Source organism: Papaver somniferum, unplaced genomic scaffold (assembly GCF_003573695.1).
Source record: "Papaver somniferum cultivar HN1 unplaced genomic scaffold, ASM357369v1 unplaced-scaffold_81, whole genome shotgun sequence".
NCBI lineage: Eukaryota > Viridiplantae > Streptophyta > Magnoliopsida > Ranunculales > Papaveraceae > Papaver > Papaver somniferum.
In genome coordinates this window covers 7,390,599-7,404,445 of record NW_020651082.1, presented here as the reverse complement: position 1 = coordinate 7,404,445, position 13,847 = coordinate 7,390,599, and the positions used below count along the sequence as shown (strand labels likewise).

At 36.3% G+C, this 13,847-nt stretch overlaps 1 protein-coding gene and 1 non-coding gene across 4 annotated transcripts; both read left to right on the top strand.

Moving 5' to 3' along the window:
- The first annotated feature begins 7,500 nt into the window (after positions 1-7,500).
- LOC113345344 (CBS domain-containing protein CBSX3, mitochondrial-like) lies at positions 7,501-12,030 on the top strand. Of its 3 annotated transcripts, XM_026589126.1 has the most exons (6): positions 7,501-8,018; positions 8,167-8,331; positions 11,012-11,225; positions 11,328-11,409; positions 11,499-11,633; positions 11,729-12,030. In XM_026589126.1, the coding sequence occupies exons 2-6, from the start codon at positions 8,174-8,176 to the stop codon at positions 11,866-11,868; spliced, it is 729 nt and encodes a 242-aa protein (XP_026444911.1). In that variant the 5' UTR covers positions 7,501-8,018; positions 8,167-8,173; the 3' UTR covers positions 11,869-12,030. The 3 variants fall into 3 exon arrangements, with proteins under 3 accessions (XP_026444911.1, XP_026444913.1, XP_026444912.1); XM_026589128.1 differs by lacking the exons at positions 7,501-8,018; positions 8,167-8,331 and adding an exon at positions 9,896-10,637; XM_026589127.1 differs by lacking the exons at positions 7,501-8,018; positions 8,167-8,331 and adding an exon at positions 9,896-10,667.
- LOC113345634 lies at positions 10,013-10,095 on the top strand. The gene has a single exon (XR_003358224.1). It is a non-coding gene; the product is annotated as a small nucleolar RNA U30 (small nucleolar RNA).
- Positions 12,031-13,847: the final 1,817 nt, after the last annotated feature.

Genomic DNA, 13,847 nt, shown 5'->3' with positions numbered 1-13,847 from the left:
GAAGTCATACTAGAGAATACTTCCCCGGAGGAGGACGGCACAAAGTCACCTAACAACACGCCAATCACGACTAGCGCTACAAAAGTGCAGCGGGAGACAAACAGGTTAGTGTGCTCTATGAGTAACCTAGTTCCTTCCAGTTCTAAATTAGGCAGAAGAGTGGGCAATAGGGGCAGGAAAGGTTATATATGAATGCAAACATTGTTAATTGGAACATTAGGGGGCAGGGGATGCGAGTAAGAGGGCTATTATTAATGAAGCATTATTGAAAAGTAAACCAAATGTTATTGTTTTACAAGAAACTAAGACAGAGGTTATTACACAAAGTTTTTGTAGATAATTATGGAACAAGAATGGAGTTCAGTTTTGTTATGTTCCATCGCAAGGGGATTCAGGTGGTATGTGCATCATGTGGTTGGAAGATGAGTATAAATTATTAGACACATTAGAAGATCAGTATACTCTTTCATGTATGTTTAAATATAGAAGGGATGGGACGGAATGGTTTGTTACTGGGGTATATGCACCAAATAATAGAGTGCAGAGAAGGAGAGTTTGGAGGGAGATTGCTAGTGTTTTGGGAGTCTGGGATATACCGGGGTGTGTTGTAGGATATTTCAACACAATTCGCTTTGTCGAGGATAAGAACAGAGATATTACCGCTAACAGAGGTATGGCTGAATTTTCAAATTTCATCTCGGACTGTGATCTGTTTGACCTTCCATTATATGGTGCTCACTACACTTGGTCGAACTTTCAAGAAGACCCAATTTGTTGTAGGCTTGATCGTATGTTAGTTAATAGAAAATAGGAGGAGATGTTTCCTGACACCACACAAAGAGCAAGACCTAGACCCACTTCTGATCACTACCCATTGCTACTTAATACTCATGGGATTACTGTTGGTCACTTACCTTTCAAGTTTGAGATCATGTGGATGGAAGACAACTCACTTTATGATTTGATCAAGGGGTGGTGGGAAGGGTACGAAGTTTCTGGAAATCCGGGGTACATCTTCTGGAAGAAATTACAATTGCTCAAGGGAGATTTAAAGAAATAGAACTGGACACATTTTGGCAGTACTAAGAGAATGATGGATGACATTTTGGCCAACATTCATATTATTGATCATAAGGATGAAGCTCGTGAAGCGACATTGGAGGATAGATTGGATAGAATCAACCTTAAAAACGACTTTAAAAAATGGGCTAGAATAGAGGCTTTGAGGATGAAAAGTAAGGAGAAAGACAAGTGGGTGGACGAGGGCGATAAAAATACTGGGTATTTTCATAGGTGTGCGAACCAGAGGAGAAGGCGGAACTTCATTAGTTTTTTGGTAATTGATGGGGTATTACATGATGATAATATTGTAATTAAGGGCCACATTGATGATTATTATACTGGGTTGTATAAGGAAAATAGTTCTCAGAGACCATTTATGGAGGATATTCGCTTCTTATCAATCTCTCCGGACGAAAATGCCAGATTAGAAAGACCAATTACCGAGGAAGAAATTCTGGGAACTATTAAGGAAATGGAGCATGATAAGGCTCCGGGACCTGATGGGTATCCAATAGAGGTGTTCACTAGATATTGGAAGATTTTGGGGGAGGATTTTATGAAGGTAGTGAAGCATTTCGAGTTAACTGGGTCATTGGATTGGAGAATAAACAACAACTTTGTTACACTAATACCAAAAAAGGAAACAGTTGAGGTGGTTAAGGATTTTAGGCCTATTAGCCTGATTAATACATCATATAAAATCATTGCTAAGGCGTTGGCGATCAGACTAAAACAAGTACTTCCTAGTCTGATATCAGAAACCCAAAGTGCATTCGTAGCTGGGAGACAGATTACTGACTGCATATTACTCGCTAATGAATGTATGGATACAAGGATGAAACAAAATGAAGCTGGATGGGTGATGAAGTTGGATGTGAAGAAAGCGTATGATAAGGTGAACTGGAATTATCTACTTAAGGTAATGGAGAGGATGGGGTTTGGTTTTACCTGGAGGAATTGGATTTGTTCTTACATATCCCATGCAAACTTTTCTGTCTTGGTTAATGGGGTGCCATGTGTTAATTTTAGGAGCTCTAGGGGACTTAGGCAAGGGGACCCCTTGTCTCCATTCTTATTCACCATGGTCATGGAAGGGTTCTGTCGGATGATCGCTAGAGCTGAAGAAAATGGTTGTTTATCTGGATTTAAGGTCACCCTGGATGGACCTGTTGTTTCGCACTTGCTTTTTGCTGACGACACTTTACTCTTTAGCGCAGATAAGTCTCAAAGTTTACATATTCTTAGGGCAATTTTAACCTGTTTTGAGTTGGTGTCGGGACTAAGTATAAATCTGACGAAAAGTACAACAATTAGTATTGGAGATACTACACTTGACGAGTTTGTGGAAGATGTTCTCGGTTGTACACTCAAAGATTTGCCTTTCAAGTATTTGGGAATGCCAGCAGGGGCTCAATATAGGTGCAAGAAGATTTGGGACATGGTAGTGGAAAGTGTGGAGAAAAGATTAGAAGGCTGGAAAAGAAGGTATCTCTCGTATGGTGGTAGATTGGTACTTATTAAGAGTGTTTTATGTGCACATGCAGTCTACTTGATGTCTTCCTTCACAATTCCTCCTCCCGTAGCAAAGAAGATCGAAAGAGCAATGAGAACTTTCTTTGGGGAACGAAAGATGATAGAAATAGAACTGCACTGGTGGCATGGCACAAAGTATGTCATAGTAAACAAGAGGGAGGGTTGGGGATAAAATTTATATCAGTGATGAATGATGCATTACTGTGCAAGTGGTTATGGAGATTCTCAAATGAACCGGAGGCACTGTGGAGAAGATTTGTTGAGGATAATTATGGGTGTGATAATAATGGGTGAGATGCTAAGCAAACTAAGCGACCATATGGCATGGGGTTATGTAGAGGGATTTGCAACAGAATGGATAAATTCAGATTGGGAATAATGCACAAGGTTGGAAATGGGAGAAGAACTCGATTCTGGTTGGATATGGCTGGGTGGGGAGGTGCTCAAGGACAAGTTCCCAAATCTTTATGAAGTTACTAGAAAGCAAGGGAGTTGGGTAAGCGAACTAGTTACAAGCAACGTAGAAGGGGGTACTAGTTGGGACTTGGATTTTAAAAGAAGACTCACTGATACGGAGATCCACGAGGCAGCAACTCTATCTTCTCTATTAGAGGGGGTTATCTTAAGTGATGTGGAAGATATCAGAAGTTGGAGATGGGAGACTAGTGGAGTCTTTTCAGTGAAGTCGTGCTACCAAGGTATGGCGAAGAACTCAGGTATCATTTTCCCTTCTGCACAAATATGGAAACCATTAGTACCAACCAAGGTTTGTTTCTTTGTTTGGTTAATTCATCATAAGGCTATTTTAACTCAAGATAATCTACATAAGAAGGGGTGGCAGTTAGCAAATAGGTGTATATTTTGAAAGTCGAATGAAGAAACCATCGATCATCTCTTCAATCACTGCCCTGAAATGTATGTTGTTTGGATGTACTTCATGAAGGTATTTCACCAGGGATTGGGTTATTTGTGAAAACGCTACAAACTTGTTTATTGAGCAACAGGCTCGCGGGCTCACTGAGAACGGCAAAACTCTTTGGGAATTACTACCCTTTGCTTTCGTTTGGGGAGTGTGGAAACAGAGGAATAAGTGCATTTTCCAAGATTCGGAATACTCGCAAGAAAACTTTATTAGGAGGATTAAAGCTCTATTACTATATTGGACCTCTACTACCATATATTTTAGAGGCATTACTTTTCAGAATCTATACTACAACCGGGATCTTGTAGTTAATAGGCAGTGTTGATTGCACTTTCTTAATGGAGGTCTTCCTCGATTTTGGGGAAGTTCTGGTGGTTTAGGTTCTTGGCTAGCAAGACCTGAACATATTGAACTTACTAGTGTTCTTTCTAGTCGACTAGAGCAGAAATGCTTTGGTCTTTTTTTCTTTTCTAACTTTTCTGTTCCCCTCTCCTCATTGTAACATACTTTCTTAATTTATAAAAAATTTTGTTGTATTGATATAAAAAAAAAATTCTTTACAGAACGAGCTGCAAAAACCAGCTCAAAACCGCCTGACACAAAACCCATTCCCTGCACGTCTCCCGATGGCGCGGGTTTATTGGGACTCACAAAAAAAGAAAAGAGAAAAAATCTGTGTCTGGCGGTTTTTATATGGTTTTTTCTCGGTCTGTTAAGAATGATGCTTCTGTAAATTCTGTAAAATGTGGGAATTAAGTGTTTTGCCATCCCCTCACTCTCTCTTACTCTAATGGCCTTTGGCTTAAAACTCAATTTTTAAAGAATTAACTCATTTTATTGAAATGACCCTTTAAAAAAAAAGGGGGTCATTGTGATAAAGATGTTTCCTGATGTTATCAAATGATAAATTATATCTTTTAAGGGTACAATCGTCATGCCAACTTAAACATAACATGTCTCACAAATCATACATAAGAATTCGACAAATTTTATATATTTGGAAAGATTTTTGAAAGACCTACACAACGAGTGTAAATACAGCTATCAAATTTTCATTTCATGAAGTTTTTATTCTCTAAATAATTTTTAAAATTTTCTTCATATATTTTAATGTGCAGATAATATGCACACTGATTTTATGTGCAGGAAATATACACATTGATTTCTGTACATAATTTTTTAAATTTTCTTCATATTTTATAGTGTGCAGGATATATGCACACTGATTTTTGTAAAAAAAATAAAATAAATTTTTTTCATATTTTATAGTGTGCAGGCAATATGCACACGGGTTATTTTGTTAATCCTACTTCCTATAATATTCCAGGGCCACTGGAATAATTTGCAAATTTATTAAATAACCTTGGGGCCAAAAGTGTAAGACCCATAATTTCCAGGGTCATAAGAATAAATTTCTTCAAAAAGAAAAGATTTCTACAAGAACAAATTATCGACTTGGAGTATTGTCCGTGATTTGTTACGACATTGGATTAGTAACTAATACATGCAAATTCAAGAGACGAGAGGCTATATATTTTAGAGATATTTTGTAAAAGGATCATAAATTTAAAGCCTAATTAGAGTTTGAGTCGTAAAACATGCATTTGTTGCAATAGGGTCGAAGACTAACGTTGACTGGTTAAGCATCATCAAAAATCATGTTTTCCATTTCTTTCTATCGAAGCCTTTGTCAAGTCCCTATTCTTCTCGAGCAAATTTTTCCTTCTCCATCTCTCAATAAAGGGGATCACCATCTTAAGGTTTGGTTTTGTTTTAATGAAGGTTTGAGAATCGAATTAGGTTTTAGTTGATAATTGCTAGTGATGAAGTATGGAGGTTGCTGCTAGTTTCGAGATGAGTTGTTGAATCAAGTCTAGTGGAGAAAGAATTGAATTCAATTGCCAGGGTAACACAGATTTGAGGTAATTGTTCTTCTGTAAATTAGTTCAAGTTTGTTACTAATTTTATGAGTTATTATTGAATGAGAATTGAGATTGGATGAAGTAAGGGAATCTCAAATAAAGAATTATGACATGATATAGGACAGTAGATGATGCATAAGTACTTGAGTTGTAGTAGCATTTTGTTGGTGGCTAGGGAATGTTGGTGTTGTTTGTGTATATGAAGTTGTAGGTGTTATGATGATGATGCTATTAATGTTGAAGTTGTTTTAGTGTTATGAAATGCAGGGAAGGGGTTGGAGGTTTGTTGATTGAGCATTGGAACTAGAATGAGAATTAGGTATTGCAGTTGATATGGATTGTTGTGGTTGTATTGATATGAACTTTTGGTGGAGTTGAAATAAAAGATGTGGTTGTTATGGTGGTGGTGTATTACAGTGACAGAGGGTTCTAGGAGATACAAGTATGATTTGTGTTATGATGTGCACAAGGTCTTGGAGGTGCAAGATAATGGATGTTAAGTAAGTTGTTGGATGTTGCTGGGATAAATTAGATGGATTCTTGTGGATGTGGTGCGAAGGATGTATATTGCAGGGTTGTTGTTAATTGAGTTGCAGTCAACATAATTAGTAGAGGCTCAGTTTGTTGTGCAGGTATGAACTGAAATGAGAGATGTTGGGTTCGATGGCAATGGAATGTGATTATAGAGGAAATGATCTTGTAAAGTGAATGGAGTTGGAGTTATTCTGGTGATGCATATGAGATTTAATATATGTGTGTTGGAACTGAGATTAAACTGCAGATAGTGGCGCTGAACTGAAATGGGTTTAAGCAGTCCATTATTTGGCTATAGATGTTAGAATATGAATGTGCAGGTGGAGTGTAAATGGAATTGGGGTCATAATGGTGGTGTGTTGAGCTATATGAATATATTGTTGGAATTACAGGGTACTAGAGGATGAAAAACGAGATTGAAAAGAATGTCGTATCACAAGATTCAAGGCCTTACAATTCTTTTCAGCAAATATTTCGACCCTTCCCAAATAATTGGCGAGTACAATTGGTTAGTGAAATATTGCCTTCAGGATAGAATGAAGCCCTAACAACGTTGTTGAATTCAAGAGTTGTACTCCCTTGACCCAACCAAGAACACACAGTATTTTGTTTCTGAAGATGCTTAGAGAGAAAGAGATTTTGATGATTGAAATGGGAGAAAGCCTTTACTATTTAAAGAGGGATTCATGCCTTTTCGTGATGTCTTTCCATTACGAACAGACGCTTTCAACGGGCATCCATTAATGGTGTCTCTTGAAGAAACACTATGGGAACAAACACGTTTAGTGGAAACTTCTGGAAAAACGAATAGGTTTTCAAATTCATTAACCAAAAAAATTTCCAACTCCCCGGAATAGCGGCAAACAATATTGAAAATATCTAACATATATTACATGTTTTGTGAGTATGGATGTTGGATTTTCTGGATTTTTTTAGATGTGTACATAGTTGTACACTATTGTCCTATCTCATGAATATATTGCATGTTTTTTGAGTATAAATGTTGGATTTTCTGGATTTTTGCAGATGTGTACATAGTTGTATACCACTGTAATCTAAAATTTGTAAAAAATAAAAATTATATAACCAAATGAGTACTCTTTTTATGAATCTCGGCAAGAGTTTTCCAAATAAATTAAGTTTGGGAATCTTGGACGAACGGTTATAAAGATAAATGATTTTTAAATTATTTGAAATCACTGATATCTCACGGAACACTTTGGAATAAACTGTAAAAATTTATTGAAATTAGGAAGGTTGTTCCTGTAGTTTCATATTTCAAATAAATAAAGGACTAGTTTGTATGTAGTTGAACGGGTGAAGACTAACTAGTCAATTCGGATGAGATTTAATCGGAAAGGAATGGTGAAGATCACTGTCACACCCATTTTTCTGATTTTTTACACTAAGAAACCCACATCCAGAAAAGTTCAGGCACGCACCCATTATCTGTGGAAAAATCTCCCCCAAACCCATATTTTTTAAAATTAGTGTTTCGCTTCTTCTTCTTCCTTGGCTTTCGTTTTTTGTGATTTCCTTCGGGTCTTCTTTTAAAATCTTCCTTGTGTGATTTTCTACTTTTTTGTCGAGAGAGGAGAAATAAATCGTGAATGATCATGTTACTTCATGAGAAGAATTTTGGAAGAAGATGCAAATTGATTTCAAAATCATTGTGGCATTAGAAAGATTGGGTTCGCTTTAAATTGAAGAGAAATTAATATGGTCTTTAGAAGTTAAGACAAACACAAAGGTTGGGTTGCTGTTGGAATTGAAAAATCATAACAACAAGGAAACAATACTTTTTGAAGCTACAAAATAACAAGAACATGGTGTTATTTCCGGTCATTTAGTGCGTTGAATGACGATTAATTGTGAATAATTTAGAATTTGTGCATAACCGGTTTGTCGGGTTCCTCCTTAATTCGAGTTTGCAGGTCGAAGATAAGCTATATAAGAAGAAGAAACAACAAAAAAGGGCTATCTCTTTACCGATAACAAGGCTCCCACAACCTGTTCGACAAAAGAGAAAGAGGTCTGCATGTTTGGTATTGTTATCCTTGAATTCTCCTTTGCATTAGTTGTTGAATAATTGAGCTGATCTTGTGCCCATTATCTGTATGCTGTTTTTTTTTTTTATTTTTTTATTTTTTTCACTTCACTGATACTTTCCTTGTTGTGTATGTTTGAATGCAGTCAGGATATGAACGCCTATGCTACCTACAAATGTATCCAGCCTCGGGACCACAACTTCATCACCACCTGCGTATGTAGCCCAAGCACCCGAGGGATGAAAATGTCATTGAATGTGTACATTGCGGATGCAATGGTTGTGCCAGTGGTGATTGATTCTTACTATTTGTAAGTAATTTTTCTGTCTCTTTCTAAGCAATGTAAAACAAGAAGTGCTGAAGATTGGTCCCTCTTTTCAGTGGGTATTTAATCATTATCTAGTGATTGCAAACTTAATGAGATTACAATCAAAGCCGTAATCTAGCATTCAGGCATTAAACATTCAGTATTTTAATACCGTTGCTATGGGAAATGCTATTCACAGCACTGAAACAGCACCCTACTTACAGCTCAAAGCATCTCAACCATACATCTCTCAAATGAATAACCTTTTTATACAAAGATGTGTCCTGGATGAATTGTTTTGAACCAGTGTCCTTGTGACACCTATCACTGAGTGGTTAATAGAGTTCTAAGTGGAGTGCTGAATAGCATTTCCGCCATTGCTATCGCTGAAATATGATTTTAGGTCTTCACCATGGCCTACTTGTGATTTTTACTGTCTATATCAATTATGAATCATTACTAGTTACTTGTCAGAAATGATAATTCTAGTGAAACAAGTTTCAACAAGGTGGGAAACAAGTTCTACCCCCCATCAGTCCTGCTACGTAGTCGAGAATAATTTTAGGCATATATTTAAATTGGGCATAATCGTTGAATAATTTGTTATGCAGCTATGAAATTGGTTGCATATCTTGTAATGCACTACAAAAGTTGTTGCACAATCTATTATGCAGTAACCATTTTGTTTGTATTGGAACCAACAAAAACAAAGACTGCATAACCTGTCATGCAACTATAAATATATGCATAACATGTTATGCAGTCGTGAAAATGGATGCATAACGCATTATGCAACTACTTTTTGTAAGCGGTGAAATTAAAAAAAAAATTGATGCATAACTTGATATGCATTCGAAAACATAGTTGCATAACGCATTACGCATCAACTTTTTATTTTTTTGTAAGCATTGAAATTAACCAAAACAATGGAAGCATAACTTGTTATGTAGTCGAGAAAATGGATGCATAACCTGTTATGCATCCGAAAATATGGTTGCATAATGCATTATGCATCGAGAAAATTGTTGCACAATCTTTTATGCATCGAGAAAATAGATGCATAATGCATTATGCATCAGTTTTTTATGTAGTTACGCACGAATACAATGGCTACATAACTTTGTTATGCCGAGGTAAATTTTTTTATGCAATGGAGAAAATGGTTGCATACTTCGTTATGCGTCTGCAGAATGTATTATGCATATTTTTTGGTGGCTGCAGAATGAAATTTTTTTTCTTTTTGGGGCCTGGCCCTAAGTTTCCGGATAGAGCGTCGAACCATATGGCCTTCACCGGTGATTCGCCCGATTTCCCCGAGGTAGTTGAAAATTTGGACTTCTTATTCGCGTGGGGTTAGTGTAAGCCCAACCCAAATCAACTAGGCCCACTGATTTACAAACTACGTCGAACGAAAACCCTAACCCTAATTGGAAGATACATAAACAAAGGTTGTCCACAGTCTAAGAAGAACAACGAAATACTTCGACTACGGCGTCTTCGTCTGTGGTGTTCTTAAATTCCATATTTCTAGATTTCGTCTCAATTTTCGGTTCATTCTAGTTTCTGTAGATTTATATGTTTTGAAATTCTAAAACATTAGAATTTTTGATTTCGTTTCAATTTTCTATTCATTCTAGTTTCTGTAGAATTATAGGTTTTGAATTTCTGAAACAAAAGAAGAAGAAGTTGCGATGATGATTAAACATCTCGTTAATCTGATTAACAAATGAGGATAACTCTGTTTCCATTCTTAACTAGATTCTGAGCATCTTCTTCTTCTTTTACCCGGTTTTTTGTTTTTTTTTCTGCTTGTCGATTTAATGGAATTACTTTTTAATTTTCTGTTTACGATTCTGTAAACTTGGAATTGCATTTAAATTGGAAGAGCAATTTAGATCCGAGAATACCCTAAGCCTAACTGGGAGTTAGATCGAGATGAAAATCTCATTCTGTGAATAGATCGAGATTTAATTTCTACATAAATAATTGGACCTGTAGATTTCCGAATCAACTGGATTAACACACTCACTTGAAGAGACATCACCTGTAAAAGATTTAAAATCTGAAATCCTTTTCTTGGATTGACTATTATTATTATTATTCTTTTATAAATTCTGTCGATGGACTGAATTTTTTTACATCTAGGCCAGTTGAAAATCTTTGGAAAATTTAGGCATATTCTATGGAATATAGGAACTGAAGTAACGAGCACTCACTGAGCCAGGTGCCGGTGTAGATGGACTCTGAATCTTTTTTCCACAACTGAAAATCTTTGGGAAAATTTAGGCAGTGACCTCAATAAGTAGGAGGTGAGCGCTCCCTGGAGAACTTTGCTATTGGTAATGACTCTGAATTAATCTAATGCATAATATTCATTGTGTAAAGTAATTGCTAATTAATCTAATGCATAATATTCATTGTGTAAAGTAATTGCTAATTTGGCTTACAAAATAAAAAAATAAGAAAGATAGAGTTTTTGCTAAACTCCCAGTTGTACTAAGTTGAGCTTCCGAGACATTCTTTCTTCCTACTTGGTGACAAAGAAAAGAATTTCAAGAGCAACTGTTATTTTACTGTTGCTAATTTATTATAGTGTTCACGGGTTTAAAAACTCTACTCGATTCCAGACGGATTTGAAACAAAAGAATTTGGGTAGATATAAGTTTATTTTCCTCTTTTTAAGGATCAAAATGCAAGGCATTATAAGGTCGTGCAATGAAATACTAAAGCATGGACTTCTTTGCCGACTGTGTGTTACCTCATCTACTGCAAGTTGGCAACATAAAGGATTAGAGAATACAACAGTGGCTGATGTCTTGAAGGCCAAAGGAGAAGAGAAAGATGGATACGTATTTAGTTGCCGTACCAACGACACCGTTTACGATGCCGTTCAGCTAGTAAGAGGACTTCTGTATATATTTCCTAAAGATATAAACAGATTCCGTCCCTTTATAGCTGTTTGTTTTCATATTTAGTTCTGAATTGAGTGTACATTGCAGATGACTCGGAACAATATTGGTTCCTTGGTAGTATTAAGGCCAGGGGAACAGAATTTGATCGACGGAATCATTACGGAGCGAGGTAACTGCAATTGTACTGTCGACTATATTAACATGTTTCATTATTGCATAAGAAAATTTAAACATTTGGTTGAATGGGTGTCTAAGCAGATTATCTAAGGAAGATGATTGTTCAAGGAAGACATTCTAAACAAACAAAAGTTGGTGAAATCATGACCGAAGAGAACAAGTTAATCACAGTGAACTCCAATACAAATATTGTGGAAGCAATGCAACTTATGACAGGTAAAGACTTGGTTAACTAATTATTGAAGTGTTTAAGAACAACAGGTTGAATTTATATATGGATCTGATGATATTAAGTTGATCTCTGTGCGCAGAAAATCATATAAGACATGTACCTGTAATCGATGCGAAGATCGTTGGCTTAATATCTATTGTTGATGTAGTTCGGGCTGTGGTCGCACAACAGGATGAAGAGGTTAAGCGCCTAAATGACTTCATCAAAGGGGGCTACTAATGGAAACCAAAAACTCGTTTATCAATAATGGATTTGTTTCGTTCTTTGTTTTTGTTGTTATCTTCCAGATAAAAGGTTAGAATCGATATCATAATCCCGAAGCATAAAAATGTACGGATATACATCTAAAACCAATATCAGTCGATCTATATGTTTGTTGAATTGTATTGGTTTCAAATTCGTTGGATTATAATTCGATATCATAAGGTGCACAATACATTTCACATAACACTACATAAAATAGCACAATATATATTTCATAAAAGAGTCTTTGTTCTTTGTTATGTGGACTTATTTTTATAACGACACATATAAATCTGTGCGGCACGGCTTACTTTTTCTTTTTTTCTTATTTATCGCAAATGATTCCATCATGAAACAAAGTATGCCCGGCCTGAATCCATCCTCTTTCCCAGTGAGGCTTGGGTTGACTAGCAAAGCAAGTACAAGTATTAGTGGCATAGCAAAAAAGCTTGACTAGTCATTAATATGTTTGCTCGCAGTATTAGTGGCATAGCAAAAAAGCTTGACTAGTCATTAATATGTTTGCTCGCAGTAATTGTAGCCATTCGGGAAAATCGATGACTGCATCTTTGATGTGATGCTAGTACTAGTACATCTGAGAATGATTAATTGGCTAGTTGTAAAGAGTCCCAGGGCTATGGAATAAAGGATTATCCCGGATCTATACCGAGGTATTGACGGCGATTCTCAAATATCACAGAAAAGAATGTGATATGATAAGATAGAATGCAATAGAAAGAAAGACTGGGAACGGCAATTCTCAAATATCACAAAACAGAATGTGATACGATAAGATATAATGCAATAGAAAGAAAGACAAGGAACGGGTTACCTACCCCTAATGGTCAACGCGAGCCCTTTTATTTCATTCTGAATGAAAGAATTCAGAATGAATAAAATCTTCCCAAGTAGGATGCGAACCTACGACCAATCAATTAACAGCCGATCGCTCTACCACTGAGATACTGAGGAACAACGGGAAATTCGAGCTCATAGAGTTCAATTCCCATTCTCAACCCATGACCAATATGAGCCCGAAACTTCCTTCGTAACTCCCGAAACTTCTTCGTGGTGGCTCCGTTCCATGTCTCATTTCATAGGGAACCTCAAAGTGTCTCTATTTCTTTATATTCCATCCATATCCCAATTCCATTCATTTATTATCCCTTTGGTGTCATTGACATAAGAAATGTCATTCCTAGTCTATCTATTTCTATATAGGGAAAGTTAAGAAATCATCATATAATAATCGAGAAATTACAATAGAAAATAAAAAAGGGGGTTTGTGATGATATTGAAATCTTTTCTACTAGGTAATCTATTATCCTTATGCATGAAGATAATAAATCCGGTCGTTGTGGTCGGACTCTATTATGGATTTCTGACCACATTCTCCATAGGGCCCTCTTATCTCTTCCTTCTTCGAGCTCGGGTTATGGAAGAAGGAACCGAGAAACAGGTAGTACAGCACGACATAACACGTTTATTTTTCTGCACGACACTGTACTGCACGACACAACACGACATGCTTTAATCTTCGGAATAACACAACACGCCTTAATCTCCGACATCACAATATGGCACGCATCATACTAAACAAGTGACTTCGTGGGATGAGATGTGTTGGGATGGCACGTTTTATTACACCTCTAATTTGGAAACTTGTTTTGAGGCATAATGACTTTTTTTTAGGAATATCGAATGATGACAAAATAGGGTCACTAGATAAAAAAAAGACCATTACCCCTTATCCACCCATTTTTAATAATGACAAGTGTACCCTTATTTAATTAGTATTAAAGATAATGATTAGATGTTAATGATTATGATTAATTAGTGTTGTTAAAGATTGGTTAAAATTAAGTAATTAGTAGAAAATTTTGGTTTCATATGAGTGAGTTTTGGGTATTGAGAGGAAGAAGAAGAGAAAAAAAAACCTAGATCTTAGAGATTTA